This window comes from Amia ocellicauda, chromosome 8 (genome assembly GCF_036373705.1).
Source record: "Amia ocellicauda isolate fAmiCal2 chromosome 8, fAmiCal2.hap1, whole genome shotgun sequence".
Taxonomy (NCBI): Eukaryota; Metazoa; Chordata; class Actinopteri; order Amiiformes; family Amiidae; genus Amia; species Amia ocellicauda.
In genome coordinates this window covers 35,070,789-35,090,807 of record NC_089857.1, presented here as the reverse complement: position 1 = coordinate 35,090,807, position 20,019 = coordinate 35,070,789, and the positions used below count along the sequence as shown (strand labels likewise).

Here is a 20,019-nt window from a genome sequence, read left to right as displayed (position 1 = left end):
ATAACTCTGTCTTTGTAATAGTAAGTTTAAATAGTCAGGAAACGACTCAGAAAGGATACAAAGACATTTCGCAAAATACAAAACATACAAAAGCACAAATAATGAAACATCTTCCTTCACTTTAGTGTTGTTTTATTCTTTATACATTTACCTGCAGCCATATCAAAGAAAAACAAACCATCACTTCCTTGTTTACTACATTCACTTTCAACTACCATAAGAAAACATGATTTATATTTGCATATTAATTTGTTTTAAGCTCTTGCCAAACACTTTTTGGCAGACTGTATTGCCAATTTATAAAAAAGTTGACTTACACTTTCTTATACAAAAACAAATACATTTAATATAATTGTGTGTGTGTATGTGAATTTCCCATGTCTCGGGTATGATATCAGGGATACAAGTTACCAAAAAAGGAAAATGTATGAGATACTGACTGTATCAAACCTGTCTCAAATAACTCCTGGCAAAATCAAAGCCTTTTACGTTTTAAGCTGTGCTCTATTCAACATGGTTATCAAGGATAATTATTTATTGAACAAGCTGAATTGAAGCAAATACTTTGTCCTGTAGCCTTTTCCATCAATAGTGTGCAGGTTATTTTAAGCCATAAGAATTGATCTGAAACATGTTATCGTAATAACAATGCTTGGGTAGACAAATTAAGAAAACCTAGGTCAACTCATATGAAAAGCAAATAGCCCATAATCTATTTAAAGCTTGCATAACAGTACCTACCTCTTTGAAGATCACCTTCCCTTCTCCCCTTTTCCGTTTGCTGCCCTTTCTGTGGCTCTGACTGAAGCGAGTCCATTTTGCAACCTGCGGTTCAGATCAGAGGAGACTGGGGAGTTAAAACTCCACGACAGAGCGGCAATCCAATATGAGTAAGAGACTATAAACAGACTTTAGACACACTTTCCATTGCTTCACTGGAAAGAAATACTTTCCTGAGGCCAGAGCAAAAAGACAAACTAGGGAAACCCACTTAGTCAATTTTGTGATGTTTGATCTGATCAAATTTTGAGCTGCTACGCCCCCATCTCGTGACAATTTAAGATGCACAGATAAAACCAATTGTTGACCTCTTCACTACATAACTGGCTTAGACAGGGTAGCGTTAATCCTCTGAGATACTGACATTTTCAATGAAACACTGAATGTGATCGAACATTGAAATACTGTCTCCCCTGCAAAACAGAAATTAAGGCAAGCATTTTTTCTTTCTGAAAGGGTAACAAATGTTTTACATTGCATAATATAATGAGGCTCCAAATCAAATTACACATTACAAAAATCACTCACTGAACACGACATTTGTTTTGATTTTTAAAGGTATTAAAAGCACAGTAAACATAATATATACATGACTTACCTCCTCCTTGACTGCCTGAACCAGATTATTGTGAAGCCAAGCATTACTCCCTTCAAACAATGGCTAAATAAAATAATATAGAATAAAAGTAGTAAATGAAATTTGCCGCTCGGTAACTTCAGTTCACTTTGTTTTCTCAGATTGTAAATTGCTGTGTAACTCCAGAGGATGAACAGCACTCTTATTAACTTCTGCGTTGTATACTGCTACACTGATCTTTAGGAAATCTCTGTCCACAGTAACTAGCACTTACTATGTTTTTATCACTACCTATTTAAAAATATATATAACATGTGAAAGAAAACTGGTCAGACCCTTCACCTCTGTCCAAACCCTGCTACCACCAGTTGTTGAATCCTTTGAGTGACTCAGACCTCCAGAAGCCAGTGTGCAGAGCTTTCATTGTAATCAAACACTGCTCACTTGCTGGTCACACAGGGGAGGGGCTTGCTGTGACTGTGTACACACACACACACACACACACACACATACGCAGAGCCACACACATTCATGCTCTCATACACACACACTCTCTCTCTCACTCAAACACAGATACAGGACATATAGTAAGAAAGTTCAGATATCAAGTAAAAATTTCTCGATGAAGGATTCTTGGCCTCATTGAAATCTTGTTGTTTTGACTTTTAAGATATGCTCAAGAAATAAATCCTAATAAATAATGAAATCCACCATCAACACCACAACAACATTTAAGAGTTCACATATGGCTGAGGACTGTAATGCACATAACTACTTTCACATTTTTAAAAATGTAACTTTTTTAGATCTTTATATGATATATGAAGACTAATTAGTTTGTTGTATTTCAGAAGCTCACACAAAACATATCTGCAAAAACACTTATTTTATCTACTTGTTTTATAGACTGTTTTATAAAAAGTAAAATGGTAACAATAAAACTTAGCTTGATTTGCTTTTAAGATAAACCAGAACATGTCATGTTTAGACACCACTGTTGAAGGTTTTTTAATATTCTATGTGGAATTGCTTGGTGTCGATGTATACTGGAAAAAATCCATAATTTAGGCTGAGTAAGAATTAATTATCAAATGCAGCCTTTTATAAGTGCCAGGAATGCAATTAGCCCCTGTGATGTTTGGATGTAAAAGTCTCCTATCCTTACAAAGGAAAGCACAAGTGCCTGTATGATAGATTCTAGCAATTCACTTTGGTTATATTAATACATTCTTGAAAAACATTAAATGTTTAGATACATTATCAGATAATGTATTTATTAATCTATACAGCTTTGACAAATCCATATTGATTTATAACATTTTATCATTAAACCCACTCTTAACTAATTTTACAGGGGATACAGTGACTTGAAAAATATAAATAGAATTATTCTGTTTGCCTGGCATTGATCACTTATAAATTTTCAAGCTGATCAACACCCAGTTGTCAAATAATACTTTGCATATTCTCTAAAACAAGCATGTTTTTGGGAAAGACCTAAAATACATAAACAAAGAATTTTATATGAAGTACAGTTTTAAAAAGGTTGACATGAATACTTTGTAGCACTGTCCATACTGGGTAAGACCTGTGCCGCATAACTTCAGTTTACTTCAACTCCTCTGCTTGTGTAGGTGGGTGAGTGGGTCTTGGGGAATGTGAACCTGATCCAGCATTGATCACTCGGGCAGTAAACTTGTATTGTTCACTGGATACCACACATAACTGCTCTCTAGCAGGGATAACTCCCCTCATTCCCTGCATAACACAGCTTTTGTTTTCAGCAGTCCCATGGTAAAAGCAAGAAACTGCTTTCCTTTTTTGTCTTTGGTGTTGTTGTTGCTCATATAACTCTGGAATGTCAGAGTACAAATGTGAAACATACTTGAAAGCTTTATGTATCCATAAAGGAAATCCCTTTTCTTATAAATAATCACTCTAGACAATCTTGCAGAAGATGCATATTGGACACGCACATGTGGTTCATATAGTTAGATGAGGTTGAGTGGTTCTTTGGCATAAGAGGGTCAAGCGATTTGCTCAGGGAAACACTAATAAGAGGTGGTGAAAGGATAGGAAACCCATCCTGCTGGAAAACAGCAAAGAATTTAGATCTAGTTTAAAGGTTGGAAGCAGACTGCTGGACATTACTCTCTTTATTCTGTTACCATATTTCTCTTGACATTATTAACAAATATATGTTGTCCTGCAGTTGGGGAAAACTTTATTTAGATTAATATTATGTATTTATTAGCTGACTTTGCACAAAAAAAGCATTTACAAATTAACAAAAGACTTACCTTTGGAATTCCTGCACTGTCCAGCCAATCTTGATAAATGGCTTCAAGGGTAAGGCCTTGTCTGGAACACAACCATGTAATAATAATATTAGTAGTAGCAGTAGTAGTAACCATGATAAGAGATCAAGAGCAGCACCTACACTTTGGTAGCAAATGTGGTGTGGTATTTGTGAAAAAAAATCTTGTTCTCAATTAAGTACAACCAGCAATATATTTACTCCTACATATTTCTAAATTGTTAACATACTTCAACCCTTTTGCCAATGAGAGAGCTGCCAACAGCAGTGCAAAGTTACAAATACTCACTGAAACTTTTCAATTCATTAAAACAATCGCCTAATTTATATAGTAGTCAATTAGACAGAGCTACTGTATGTGTAAATATATATATATATATATATATATATATATATATATTTTTTTTTTTAATCTATTCTACCCTCGTTTACAGAAATACTATGCTTTACGATTGTGAAGCAATTCAGTCTATATAAAATGTCAATAAATTGTTGCTCCATACCTGTCTAAACAACTCTTAATTTGGTACCAAGAACACTGTGTCTCACACTCCCATAATACGAATGGCTAGTTTTGCCTGGGTCCAATTGCTGAAATTCCAGACACCTGGTCATTGAAGCAATAAATCTAACTGAAAGGAGTTATGATTTGCAGCATTTAGGTTAATGCTCATTTCTAACCTCATTTTCATGGGTGTACAAATCTTTGGAAAGGTCTAATCAAATACATACTTCAATCATAGAAATGTATAAACCCCCATAATAATGGGTGAGCTTAGCAAGAAAGTAAAAAACAAAACAAAAATTAAAAAAGAAAATGCTACTAAATAATTAGGTTTTAGGAACGTGTATGCACAGCTGTGATTTCTAACATAAGGTGATATTTTAAAATGGTATGCAGTAAAATACCTACAAAACATACTGTGTTGTACTGAAGTTTTAGAAATAATCTTAAATTAATAGTTTAATCTGATTATTTCTTTATGGGTTTTATTTCAGAAGGACTGTCCAGGTGTCCCTGTAATTTTGACTGCCAGTGTATACGACACATTGTTACCACTTCAAGTCAAAGACACAACATGAACAAAGTAATTAGCCTTTAAACCTCAATTAAAAATAAGTGGGGCTGGTGAGCTCCAAAAAATAATGCAGGCATGGGAGTAGCAAATCATTGCTTCATTAACTTTGTTTTGAAAGGATCAATTCAGCAAAGGAAAAAAAAAAGGAAAATGGGTTTTCCCCCATTGCAAGGGTGTTTGGCTTTTGCCTCCAGTAATGACCTTAGTGAGGGCTCCAAAGTGGTTTCCATTAAACATCTGCTCAGCATATAAAAAAGTAAAAGTCTATTGGCTTACTCTTGGATAACAAAGATATATATTTTAAAAAATCACTGGGGCATACTTTGTCTAGACATCTAAAGCTGACACTTTATAAAGTGTGAATACAGGGAGACTGCTAAATATAGTCAGAAGTTATATGTTCTGAAAGCTGGAATTAATACATTTAAACAAGACTTGTGAATGAAGCCAACAAAAAAACATACGACTACATAAAACATATAAACAAGTATGGTGGACACATATGTTCATAATTGCAGGGCGGTCTATTGTGTCACGTTTACAGGCAACTGCATATATCAATTCCCTACATGGTCAGTTTCAATGTCATGGAAATGTAATGTAAGCTGCTATATTTACTTTGTCTACATTCTCTTCTCTGATTTGCTAATCAAAAGATAAACAAATGAAAGAGCGGACACACAAGCCTGGTAGATGACAATATGGTACAAATGTATTTCTCTCTGGCAACAAATTACTGAAAAAAGCCTCATAGCCAGACAGCATAAAGAAAAATCTTCATCCTTGTCTACATTAATTATGAGCTAATGAGTTGTTTAATTGTTTGTGAAACAGTTGCAGGATCATTGTAAAATTACATATAAATTAAGATTCCAGCTTCTCACCACAAGTTCATATGTTGATTTTCCTGGAACTACAGAGGTAGAACTCTAAAAGGTAAAACCTTTTCTAGGACTGATACACTAATAATGTAAGGACAGTGCATATACAGTTAGGTCCATAAATATTTGGACAGTGACACAATTGTCATAATTCTGGCTCTGTACGCCACCACAGTGGATTTGAAAGGAAACAATCAAGAAGTTCTTGAAGTATAGACTTTCATCATTAATTTGAGGGTAGTTACATCCAAATTGGTTGAACGGTGGAGGAATTACACCCATGGTCCCCCCAGTTTTAGGGGCTCAAAAGTATTCAGACAAATTAACATAATCATGAATTAAATTGTGAGTTTCAATACTTGATTGCAAATCCTTTGGAGTCAATGACTGCCTGAAGTCTGGAAACCATAGACATCACAAGATGCTGGGTTTCTTCCCTGGTGATGCTCTGCCAGGCCTGTACTGCAGCTGTCTTTAGTTCCTGCTTGTTCTTGGGGCGTTTTGCCTTTAGTATTGCCTTCAGCAAGTGAAATGCTGCTCAATTGCATTCAGGTCAGGTGATTGACTTGGCCATTGCAGAACAATCCACTTCTTCACCTTAAAAAACTATTGTGTTTCTTTCACAGTATGCTTCTTGACATTGTCCATCGCCGTCCAATGAGTTTTGAAGCATTTGGCTGAATCTGAGCAGATAATATAGCACTAAACACTTCAGAATTCATCCTGCTGCTTTTGTCAGCAGTCACATCATCAATAAATACAAGGGAAACAGTTTCCTTGGCAGCCATACATGCCCATGCCATAACATGCTTCACAGATGAGGTGGTATGCTTCGGATCATGAGCAGTTCCTTCCCTTCTCCATACTCTTCTCTTCCCATCATTCTGGTACAAGTTGATCTTTGTCTCATCTGTCCATAGGATGCTGTTCCAGAACTGTACAGGGTTATTTCGATGTTTTTTTTGGCAAACTCTAATCTTCCTGTTACCTGTTTACATCTTATGGTAAACCCTCTGTATTTACTCTGGTGAAGTCTTCTCCTGATTGTTGACTTTGACACAGATACGCCTACCTCCTGGAGGGTGTTCTTGAGCTGGCCAACTGTTGTGAAGGGGTTTTTCTTCACCAGGGAAAGAATTCTTCTGTCATCCACCACAGTTGTTTTCCATGGTCTTCCAGGCCTTTTGGTGTTCCTGACCTCACCAGTGTGTTCTATAGGGACCACCTATAAAAATGGGTGTAATTCCTACACTGTTCACCCAATTTGGATGTAACTACTCTCACATTAAATATGAAAGTCTACACTTCAAGGACATCTTGATTGTTTCCTTTCAAATATACTGTGGTGGCCTACAGAGCCACAACTGATGACTGTATTTATTAGAGTTATTTAAACATACAGCGAGGGAAAAAAGTATTTGATCCCCTGCTGATTTTGTACATTTGTCCACTGACAAAGAAATGATCAGTCTATAATTTTAATGGTAGGTGTATTTTAACAGTGAGAGACAGAATAACAACAAAAAAATCCAGAAAAACGCATTTCAAAAAAGTTATAAATTGATTTGCATGTTAATGAGTGAAATAAGTATTTGATCCCCTATCAATCAGCAACATTTCTGGCTCCCAGGTGTCTTTTATACAGGTAACGAGCTGAGATTAGGAGCACTCTCTTAAAGGGACTGCTCCTAATCTCAGCTCGTTACCTGTATAAAAGACACCTGTCCACAGAAGCAATCAGATTCCAAACTCTCCACCATGGCCAAGACCAAAGAGCTGTCCAAGGATGTCAGGGACAAGATTGTAGACCTACACAAGGCTGGAATGGGCTACAAGACCATCGCCAAGCAGCCTGGTGAGAAGGTGACAACAGTTGGTGCAATTATTCGCAAATGGAAGAAACACACAAATAACTGTCAGTCTCCCTCGGTCTGGGGCTCCATGCAAGATCTCACCTCGTGGAGTTTCAATGATCATGACAACGGTGAGGAATCAGCCCAGAACTACATGGGAGGATCTTGTTAATGATCTCAAGGCAGCTGGGACCATAATCACCAAGAAAACAATTGGTAACACACTACGCCGTGAAGGACTGAAATCCTGCAGCGCCCGCAAGGTCCCCCTGCTCAAGAAAGCACATGTACAGGCCCATCTGAAGCTTGCCAATGAACATCTGAATGATTCAGAGGAGAACTGGGTGAAAGTGTTGTGGTCAGATGAGATCAAAATCGAGCTCTTTGGCATCAACTCAACTCGCTGTGTTTGGAGGAGGAGGAATGACCCCAAGAACACCATCCCCACCGTCAAACATGGAGGTGGAAACATTATGCTTTGGGGGTGTTTTTCTGCTAAGGGGACAGGACAACTGCACTGCATCAAAGGGACGATGATCTGGGGGCCAGGTGCCGTCAAATCTTGGGTGAGAGCCTCCTTCCCTCAGCCAGGGCATTGAAAATGGGTCGTGGATGGGTATTCCAGCATGACAATGACCCACAACACACAGCCAAGGCAACAAAGGAGTGGCTCAAGAAGAAGCACATTAAGGTCCTGGAGTGGCCTAGCCAGTCTCCAGACCTTAATCCGATAGAAAATCTGTGGAGGGAGCTGAAGGTTCGAGTTGCCAAATGTCAGCCTCGAAACCTTAATGAATTGGAGAGGATCTGCAAAGAGGAGTGGGACAAAATCCCTCCTGAGATGTGTGCAAACCTGGTGGCCAACTACAAGAAACGTCTGACCTCTGTGATTGCCAACAAGGGTTTTGCCACCAAGTACTAAGTCGAAGGTGTCAAATACCTATTTCACTCATTAACATGCAAATCAATTTATAACTTTTTTTAAATACGTTTTTCTGGATTTTTTTGTTGTTATTCTGTCTCTCACTGTTAAAATACACCTACCATTAAAATTATAGACTGATCATTACTTTGTCAGTGGACAAACGTACAAAATCAGCAGGGGATCAAATACTTTTTTCCCTCACTGTATTATAGCATAGCTTCTTACATAAAATATTTTCAGAATGCCCCTAATAATTATCATTATTTGAAAAACTGCAACATTTAACAAATTGAAATAAAACTCGTCTTACTTTTGAGTAAATATTTTATCAGCTTCGGAAAATGATATGTGCGATGTGCGTACCTACCTCTTTATCTCTGGGAAATTCTCCAGCAACCTATGCAAAAAGTCCTGGGTGAACAACAAAGAAGAGTTGCTTGTTTGCCTTTCCAAACATATTTCTGTACACTACACAAAATTCAGAAATGTACAACTGCTTAGCTATGATGCAGGAATTCAAAATGCTTAATCTACATATTCACACATTTATACATAATATTTCAAAATACGGATGTTTAGCCTACCTACCATTAATCAATCAGACAAGATAGAGCTGATAAATATGCAGGGTTGACTTTCAGAGAAGTGTATATTAAATTAAAACAATTCATTTCTGTTTCTGCTGTTAAGATATGATTGGATGGCAAGACATGAAAAACAGCAACAGGGAAAAATCTGATGCCAAGCCATACAAATCAATGCCTAACTTTCTAGAGATATTTTTATATTGCGTTTTATTTCCTAAATATAGTACACAAATCAATAAAAACACATTTTGCCCAGTGCTTCAAAGACACAATGCCTCCTATTATTAAAGAGCTGTGCAGCTTATATGATATCTTAAAATCTATGTCACTTATCTATTTCAGTAAATATTATTGAAAATGGGAAAAAAAGACAACCTACAAATTGAAAAAGCACACTAAACTCTTGGCTGTTATGAATGGATCACAGAGCTGTTTCATAGTGGAACAGTTGTCGTTTCTCACTGCAAAATGTCTTTTTAAGTAGCATTTGCATTTTACACTTATGGAACAAAAGCAATAACATCTGGATCAAAATGTATTCTGGTTTCTACTCCACTTTAGAAAATAAACATTAACGGCCTACCTGAGACAGAATGAGCTGACCATGAAATTCATGCACAAAATGGCAAAAGAACTGAAGGAACAGATCTTCTCCTATTTTACTTGCCAGAAACTGGAGAAGAAAGTATCCCTTTAAAACAAAGAGCAAGGTTCCTAAATATATCATCTTCACTTCAAGGAATTAAAGGAAATGCTATAAAATGTTGGGGTAGGTACCTACTATGCACAGAAATGCATTATTTGACTGTCCCCATAGGACTATTGAAACTTAAACAAAATTATGTTTACCTAATCTTTTCAACTCAAAGGATTATCATTAAAATAAAATAAAGTAGTATAACCTCAATTAGTATTTAGAATTACTATAGAGAAGTATATCATAAATTGTGTGCAGTTCTGTAGATGACTACATCCTCAACTATTTAGGAAATATAATTACTACTATGTTTCGAAATTGGTTATTTGTTGTACATTATTAACTGGAAATGTATAGAGATTTTTTGTCCCCCCCCCCATTACATTAAAAAGGCTATACTGGACAATATAAAGGAACTAAAGCCATATGTGTCATCTGTTTATTGTGGTAACAGTAGAAGGAAGGCAGGAAGGAAGGAGCTACATAACTAAATAGCAAACTCTTAGAATGCTTTTCTGACTCATCCATTATGACCAAGATATTAAAAAAAAACGCATATTTCATCACTCAATGTATTAGCTAGAGGAATATTTTAAGAGTAATACTAGGTAAATGGCATAATAAAAACAAAACAAAAAAAGAGATATGCACTACACAAACAGAAAAATAAGACACAATGATATTCTTAATTCCTTACATGCTCCCGTGTGAGTAACACCCTCTCTTAAATGTTTAAAATAAAACAGTCAAACACATACCGGTTGAACATTTTATTACTCTTCTTCTGCTATCCATATTAGTAATAAAAAAATCCCACTCAGATTCAACTATGTGAAGGTTTTTTGTTTTCATGTAGAGTAGAAGACAAAAATTTTAATCATTATAAAGCAGCTCACATAGACCTAGTATCCATTCTCTTCCTTTGCAATTCCTGAATAATTTATTTCTCATTAAAATGATTATCAGTTTCTTTTATCACTTCAAAAGAGTGGAAGAGAGAATAGTATATTTGACCTATGAAATGAATGTCATATTATTTTCTTGATTTAATGATGACATAGTAATAACTAAACGTGCCTTGTGTACATACATATTGTTGTTGTTGTTAGAGCTTACCTTTAAATAGTGAACCTGCATGAAGACTTTTCCTGGATTGAGTGCATGTTTGACTAGGGAGGTACCCGAGTCACTCACCTCCCCAGTCCGTTCTCTGTTTGGCCTATAAAACACAACCCACAGCAGTCATTCTATCATTCTGCAGAAAACAAATTGTCAATTATTTTGGAGTACATCTTCTTTGAACTTATATATACAGCCTATGCTATGTAGCTAAGTTCATGCATTATTTTTGCTGTGTTCTTTAAAACACAGAAGGCCAGGAATAATAATCAGCACAAGAACACTGTTCAATGAATCTGTCTGCTGTAACTCTTCAGCTTTTTCATGAACTTTACTTGCACACCGAAACCCTAGGGCAATACAATAAAACAGTACCCTGGGAGGGGGGCGGGGGGAGTGTATTTGATGTTGTGTTCTGTAATTAGTCACAAGTTCAGCACCAAAATCAATCCTTTCTACATGTAAGAACCAGCAAGCAAGCTATTAAATAAACTCACAGGGTCCTGGGAATTAACCATAGGGCAACATGCTCAACATAGCGAAAGCTAAACTACAACAAATACACACACAATAAAAGTAATTTTTAAATGGATGTTTTAAGGAATGCCTGAGAACAAAAAGGTTTCCAAATTATAAAATTACCATGTCAGGCCTTACGGGGGCAGCTGCTGTTGATAATTACAACAATCAACATTTATCCTCTCCGGTACTCCGATAATGGACCTCAAATGCATTCCAGCGTATCTTCATATCATCCCAAACATCTTAAACTCTGCCTATTTTTAATCTTCTTAGAAGTCACAGAAAACCTAATTAATTCAGCTTTTTTAACTTTACAGATCTTTTTTATTCCAATTGTTTCATTGTGTTATTTAGTTGCTACACTTGGTGATTATGTGATTTCTATATATTATGTATTTTTCTCTGCTGTAGCAATGTTTGTTTTTAACTGTCGCCATACATACACAACTCTTGAATGTCTGTTCTATCTACAGAAACCTTTATTTTTTGTAAATCTGTGCTTTTTATTAATTTAAATTGTCTACATACTAGTAATGCAAGACAAACAAGCCAAAGCTTGCTCATGCAATTATAAATATAGCACCAAAATGAGCAAATATATTATTCAAATACGCAAGTAAATACTTCCAAAAAAGATACTGATAGCTTGTAGCTCACATTGAAACTTGTTAAAGTAACAGGTTAACCAGATAAGCTCTTTATCGCAACTGCACATTTTTACAGTTTTCAAATAACTGCTGTCATTTTAGAAATGCATCACAGACCTTCATTTAAATATTTTCCTCCGGTATGGCGGGAAATGATAAGCCTGACCCTTTTGTATGAATACCTATCTCACTGAACCACATACAACCTGCATCAAGCTTTGAGTGGTGGAGATGTGGCCCTGTGTGTACTATAACACTGACACCAATTCATCAGAAACATATAAGACAATGCTTCTTTGGAGATGAAAGCAAAGAAGTGCCTTATTAAAGTGATTCATCTTCTCCTCCAGAGGCTGATCAGTCCCATTTCAGCTGTAAGATTATTTTGAACATCAGTGGGAAATTAAATTGTGTGTAATTCAGATGCCAGATGAATATTTCATCATAAGTAACTGGCTTAAAAACTAAAACTATGGCAGGAAAAAACAACCCAAAAAAGGTTTAACCCTCAGTATGTATCTGAAATGTGAAATAAACGAAAGATGTCATAACTCTCTGCCATAAATAATCTCCTTTCATCAGACATCAGTATATGATTCTTGGTAAACTCGTGGTAAGCACAGGATTTGGTTTTATTAAAATAAATAAAAACATTTGTATTGGAATGAGTGTTGTGTCAGAGTGGTGAAAATCCTTCAGCACACAGTCACACCTTGTAGTAGGTATTGCTATGGACCAGGTTGTTGAACTGACAACAAAATAACAACAAGTCACTTTGTATCATTGAGCACATCACTCAAACTGATATGAACTTAGAATATGGCAATATTTCTTTTTGAACCGGTACTCTGACCAGCAGAAGTAAAAAGCTGTACATTTAACAGTGAATTAGAACTTTTTATTCAAAGCAGTAAAACTGGAACAAAATAGCTTCCATTGGTTCTGTACAAAACAGAAAATGGGGAGGGGGGAGCACAGCTGATTGAAGTTTACACTAACTTGATCCATCCCATAGCATTTGCCAGATGTCATGGCCAATACAGAAACCACGTGTAATATAGTATTCTTGACCAGAATGTGGAAAATACAATAAAAACAAACAAATGATTTACATCAAAAGTAATGTTTGGTAAGAGTTGGTCTAATGATTGAAGCTGCTGAATGATATAAGCACAATGCTCACATGATACAATGCATTCATTTTTTGTTAATTATTATATAATTAACATATATACACTGAAACGTTGTTCTTATACCAGTTAGCAGAGTTGACTGTGATAACAATAATAATACAAAATCTGAATTTATATACAGAAATATAACACATATAACACAAATTGAATAATGTTTTAAAAAATAAAATAAAAATATTTTAAAAAATGAGTATATAAATATAGATAGGTACAATAAAATATAGGATCTTGGCAGGCATACCTACAGATACCTCCAGTCACTAAAACCATTAAAAATCATGTGTTTGTCAGGGGGAAATGAAGAGGGGATACTGATTTCATGACAGTTTTCACACTGCGGCGCTGCAGTGTGAAAAGCTCACAGACGACACACCTCAGAATTTGCAGCTCCTCCTCAGAGTTTTGGAGTTCGTCTCGAAGACGCCTCCAGCGCAAGAGCGCCTTGAGTTGGCACAACTCCTGTGCTTCCTTCTGGGAAAGCTGGAAAAAGAAGAGAAGAGGGGCCCTCCTGAGAGTCTCTGTATCACCAGCTCCACACTCTGAACCATAGTGCGATCAAATATGCAACCGATCCACTGTAGAAGTGTGTTTTTCCCCCACAGGTGTTTTCTCTATGTGTGGGTTAGTGGTAAGAAGCATAAAGAAATACACACTCATATATATTTGAGATATTTTAGATATTTATTCAGAAATGGCAGCCCTGGTGGAATTTTAAAAGGCATTTGCATTCCATGTGGCAAATGGAATATTTCATTAATGTTATTAACCACATATCTGTGGGTGCCAAGTAAAGCAAATACTCTTTAGAGGGAATATGTATTGTTAAGAGATCTGCTTAATTTAGGTTGAGTATATTTAGTAATAGATATGGATTAGACTATGCTAAATGTGTGTATATATACATTATATACATATACATACACTTTTATTGTTTCCTGTAAAGCTTTTATTTTTTATTTTTTACTTCACAGTATTTAAAAATTTGCAGACAAAGTTTATCATCCTCAGATAAAATTCTTGGACTGTGTTGCCTTGGTCTATGTTCCAAAGGCTCCATAGTCTCAATACAGTTTTTAAATGTCTGGAATGCTTATAATGAGTAATGAGGACAGAATGGGCTATGTCAATGTGCAGGATATTTCGGTCTCATATTGGCAGCTGATGTGAGACACTGGGGCTATGAATTCTCATGGAGAAGAAAGTGTGGTTGCCGGTTAATTGTTAAATCATTTAAAAAAATGCCTATTTGTGTGTGTGTTTTGGCATAGCTTTTTGTGCTGGGGAGTAACTCGAGATACGCCAGGTAAACCATATGGCTGAAATCTTAAGAGACTCAATACTACTTCTGCTTGTAGTTTATATGCCACTCGGAAGCTATTGTAAAACAACTGAGCCTACCTTTATGGCCACACTGCCTGAAAAATGTGCTTTTGCTTTACCTTGAGGAAGGTAATTAATTATATACGGTGAGGGAAAAAAGTATTTATCCCCTGCTGATTTTGTACGTTTGCCCACTGACAAAGAAATGATCAGTCTATAATTTTAATGGTAGGTGTATTTTAACAGTGAGAGACAGAATAACAACAAAAAAATCCAGAAAAACTCTCCACCATGGCCAAGACCAAAGAGCTGTCCAAGGATGTCAGGGACAAGATTGTAGACCTACACAAGGCTGGAATGGGCTACAAGACCATCGCCAAGCAGCTTGGAGAGAAGGTGACAGCAGTTGGTGCGATTATTCGCAAATGGAAGAAACACAAAATAACTGTCATTCTCCCCCGGTCTGGGGCTCCATGCAAGATCTCATCTCGTGGATTTTCAGTGATCATGACAACGGTTAGGAATCAGCCCAGAACTACACGGGAGGATCTTATTAATGATCTCAAGGCAGCTGGGACCATAGTCACCAAGAAAACAATTGGTAACACACTACGCCGTGAAGGACTGAAATCCTGCAGCGCCCGCAAGGTCCCCCTGCTCAAGAAAGCACATGTACAGGCCCGTCTGAAGTTTGCCAATGAACATCTGAATGATTCAGAGGAGAACTGGGTGAAAGTGTTGTGGTCAGATCGAAATCAAAATCGAGCTCTTTGGCATCAACTCAACTCACTGTGTTTGGAGGAGGAGGAATGACCCCAAGAACACCATCCCCACTGTCAAACATGGAGGTGGAAACATTATGCTTTGGGGGTGTTTTTCTGCTAAGGGGACAGGACAACTGCACCGCATCAAAGGGACGATGGACGGGGCCATGTACCGTCAAATCTTGGTTGAGAACCTCCTTCCCTCAGCCAGGGCATTGAAAATGGGTCGTGGATGGGTATTCCAGCATGACAATGACCCAAAACACACAGCCAAGGCAACAAAGGAGTGGCTCAAGAAGAAGCACATTAAGGTCCTGGAGTGGCCTAGCCAGTCTCCAGACCTTAATCCCATAGAAAATCTGTGGAGGGAGCTGAAGGTTCGAGTCACCAAACGTCAGCCTCGAAACCTTAATGAATTGTAGAGGATCTGCAAAGAGGAGTGGGACAAAATCCCTCCTGAGATGTGTGCAAACCTGGTGGCCAACTACAAGAAACGTCTGACCTCTGTGATTGCCAACAAGGGTTTTGCCACCAAGTACTAAGTCGAAGGGGTCAAATACTTATTTCACTCATTAACATGCAAATCAATTTATACCTTTTTTGAAATGTGTTTTTCTGGATTTTGTTGTTGTTATTCTGTCTCTCACTGTTAAAATACACCTACCATTAAAATTATAGACTGATCATTACTTTGTCAGTGGGCAAACGTACAAAATCAGCAGGGGATCAAATACTTTTTTCCCTCACTGTATATTTGTTACATCGAAGTGTCATGACTGTGGAGGGCATTTTTCAACTGAAATTAAATACGTGGAGCCCTTGAATAGGCTAGATCATTTGTTTCAGTAGATACAATATGAGTGGTGTTACCTGTTGTGCACGAGCCCAAAATACATCTTCCAAGTAGGTGGCAAAACCCTCACTGATCCACTCTTCTGTCCAATCCTGGGCACCAATTGCCAGTCCAAACCAGGCGTGGGCAATTTCGTGACACAACCGGGCTCCACAGAGGTTATTCTTCCCAGATAATACACTTTGTGACAGAAACATTATGTGCGGGCTGTGTAAATAGACAGAGAGTAAAACATACACATGTATGTATGGATATATATTTACATAACATAAAATATAGTCATACAAAAATATTCCAGTTACAAAATGCACAGTGCAGATATACTGTACTGACATCTGAACAAACTGGGTTACTATTTAAAAACCTATCATTATGAAAGAAGAAAGACATCATTTAAGTCTAATGAGCTTTACAGCTTTGGGAGCATTTGGGATGGATGAGTTGCAGATACATTTTTTGGAAATGTGTGCCTCTCCCTTGCTGCTATATTTTACACAACAAGTGCATTCCTGGAAACTGTTAATAACCCAAAACACACAGGTATTTTGACCAAACAATTGTAAGTGAATCAAGAACAGAAATGTGAATAAATATAGCCTACATTAGTAAATAGACTCTAATGAAGGTTGATTGCAGTCAAAGTGTAGACAAAGGAAGAAAACCAACACCCATTTCTTTTGTGTCCTCAAGCATCTGCATACCAGCATAATGGTTAGCAAATGTGAAATGCACATAATGTAGGTACTTCTTTATAAGGTGTTTCGCCTTCAATTCATAATTTAGGGACACATAAAATCTCCAAATTAAAATATTTGAGCCTTTTCCACATTTATTCAGTAGCTCCTAAAAGTAAATTAGCTTCCTGATTGTCATGTGTTTAAACCAGTAAGCAGTAACACATGACACTGTGTGTGGTAAGACATAATATACAGTACTTCTGTCTGGCTAGCTGAAGGGAAGAGCTAGACAAAACATTTCTGACCATGGAAGACATTAATAATGTTATTTTTTTTATATATATAAGACCACAGAACATAGACCCATAAGTGTCAATGCTAAGTGATATACAAAAGGAATGACATTGATAATTTGGTTTACATTAAAAACATTTTGGTAATCTCATTCTTTCTTCAGATACATACTCCACAACTTATAATTTTGGGGGGAAAAACATAAAAAAGAGAGAGCAATAAATTACCAAAATCTAAATGATATAAGGCAGTGGGGATAATGTAATTATTGTTTGTATAATAGTTCACCTGAAATGTAAAACTAAAACATCAACAACAAGAAGTTTTCAAATTATTCTTATTTAGACCAACAATTCTCCATCCTCTTTCTAATGTTAATTGGTAATGTGAAACTCCCTCTCACCACCAATGCAGAGACTCCTCAAAGACCTGTTGCTGCTTTTCACATGGCACAATGGACACTGCAGAACCGCACATGCAATGTAAGGACAGACACTTCCCAATTATACCACCCAATGGTGCAGAAATCCATTCACGTACTGTTGTGCAGTAAGCCTAGTAGGGCTATGTGGTTGACTCCTGTATAATCGCAGGGCACTGTGGCAATCTGAAGTTGTTGATGGTAACTCTTAGCCACAGAAATCCAGTGGCACAGCATGGATTGAACTGAATGCTTTTGATAGAGACGTTTACCAGAAGAGTCACTCAGGAGGCTCCCAGAAGAGTTTCTTTATCTAGAAATTCACTGCCTGGCAATTAAGCAATTCATCAAGTTTTAAGCAAGGTCAGAGAACTCAAATGTATTCTGTATTTACATTTTTTTTCAGAAGACTAGTTTGTGTAGTTGCTATTCAAATACATATTGTTTTCACATAACAGTAAAATGTTTTATTTCATTTCATTATAAGGTTTCTTGTGGGCTTTGGGAGCATGATTTGCTAGGTTGTTTTCTTGCATTTACTGCAGAGCCTGGGTTTGTTTTCCTGCAATTTTATATGGATGGGATAAAATGATATCCATATGTTCAGTGAAAAGATATCCAAGGCTCACAGCCTAAACATTTCCAAGATAAACAGCAACCATGCCAAGCAAACTGTGGGTGTATTTCACCTGAATGCTTAATAGTGAGGGAAAAGTAATATTTCAGGTAAGGTAATATGGTAAAGAAACGTTTTTAGTTTTTTGTTCTTTCATCCATTAAAACATATCTGGTACAAAGAATACTTTGGAAATGAAAACCTATTTCATATAAAGGGAGGTATAAGGGGTCTTTGACTGTTTAAGAAGACACACACACTCAGTGTTGCTGAAGATCAACATATTGCAATGGGGGGGGGTAAACCACACTCCTTCTGATGTGACAAACACTTTCAGGAAAGAAAATCTGTTTACCTCCCGTATTTGAAACATTCAAAGTCTGTTATGCATGATTCATCATTGCATTAAAGTAGAAGACCTTAATTTGAATACATGTTTTAAAATGTGACTTGTAATAATAACCTACTGTTGGACCCCCTGCAAAAGACAACAGGAACAAAGGCATGTGTCGTGTTGAGACTGGAATCCTTTATTATTCTAAAATTAGTTTTATGAGTTTATTTTGTGCCATTTGTGCGTTAATCTTATTCCATAAAAAGTCAATAAGCTGTTTGTTGTTCTCTCCTACACAAGACAAAGAGTTCCTTTCAGCAATTGTTGCGATCTGTGGGAATGCCTGTACATGCTCTTCGGCAAATAAAGGAATCCATCAGTGACAAATGTCAGCCCACTGCTCCATTTCATACATAACAAGAGTGGTATTCAGGCTTGATATTTCACTGTCATATCAGCACTATGGTTTGTTACAACTTTATGCCTGACATATAACTCAGACAACACCGGCGAAAAAAGTTGTCAGTAGCTAATTAGCAAGTTATTGATTAATTTGCTTGTTGATATAACATGAGATCGTTACGATATGCTTGAGAAGTACATCTCCTTGTACAGCTGGAAAGACAATACTTCCCTTTCCTTGGTTTAGAAATATAAATAGATGTTTTGGTTTTGTTGTCAATGTATTGCCATAAAATTGAGCCCCATACTTTTCTACTGGTTGTCGTTCTTTTTTTTTTTTAATAAAAAATTGCAATTATTATAAAAAGTAAAATAATTATTATTTTGGACTCAAATTTAAATGAAATCATTCAGAGAACTAAAAAGTTAAGTCAAAATCAATTGCAAGAGTATGGCCAGATGGAATTTACAATGATAGCTTAGAAAAATAGAAGTTTAATAGCTTTTTTCTGTATCTGAGGTTGGTTTATTTTAGACACAGGCTTATTTGAAGTAACTCCTACAGCTCCCCAGTTAAATGTATGACTTCAAATGTCTGGCATTTCTGCCTAGTTGCGGTTCAGACTCTTTGGAATGAGATTCACAGAGAGGCTTGAATGCCTGTCCATTTTGGGAAAATCACATGTGCTAAACATCAGATTCTGAAAATAAAAATCACAGATATAAAAACCATTATTGAGAAACCAATCTTCCTCACACAAGAGTGACTTATCATTGTAATTAACTACAAATTGTCAGGACCAGAGTAAATACAGACTACATCTATTTAAAATGCTGTATAGACATGCAGGCTATATAATGTTTTTTAAGAGCAATTCTACTATTTTACATAGTACCTCAATGTAAACATTTAAGGAATAAGAAGCAGTAATGCAAATACAAGTAGCTGGAGTTGAGTAAGAAACAACCCTGGACGTTTGTAGCTACTGTAGCAACACAAGGAGACATAAGGTTACTTATTTTCTGTACCCAGCTTGTGCTTCTAAATGCTTCACAACTGTGTAACACAAACAGCGGCAAGCATAACAATAATTTTATGGAATATTGTTAAAAGTTTTCTGAATTAAAAAGTACTAAATAAAAATCCTCAAATTAATTTGT

The 20,019-nt window shown here is 36.5% G+C and overlaps 1 protein-coding gene across 4 annotated transcripts in view; it reads right to left on the bottom strand.

Moving 5' to 3' along the window:
- The window catches only part of aopep (aminopeptidase O (putative)), a 79,365-nt gene that overhangs the window by 48,932 nt on the left and 10,414 nt on the right, over nt 1-20,019 (bottom strand). For all 4 annotated transcript variants that reach the window (XR_010817607.1, XR_010817606.1, XM_066711210.1 and 1 more), the window contains exons 6-13: nt 16,132-16,321; nt 13,551-13,657; nt 10,813-10,915; nt 9,583-9,690; nt 8,780-8,823; nt 3,658-3,718; nt 1,379-1,441; nt 742-825 (exon numbers count right to left, since the gene is read on the bottom strand). Coding sequence is in view for 2 of the 4 variants with exons in the window: in XM_066711210.1 (XP_066567307.1) it covers nt 742-825; nt 1,379-1,441; nt 3,658-3,718; nt 8,780-8,823; nt 9,583-9,690; nt 10,813-10,915; nt 13,551-13,657; nt 16,132-16,321 (760 nt within the window). In the remaining 2 variants the exon portion in view is untranslated. The remainder of the gene's footprint in view (nt 1-741; nt 826-1,378; nt 1,442-3,657; nt 3,719-8,779; nt 8,824-9,582; nt 9,691-10,812; nt 10,916-13,550; nt 13,658-16,131; nt 16,322-20,019) is intronic.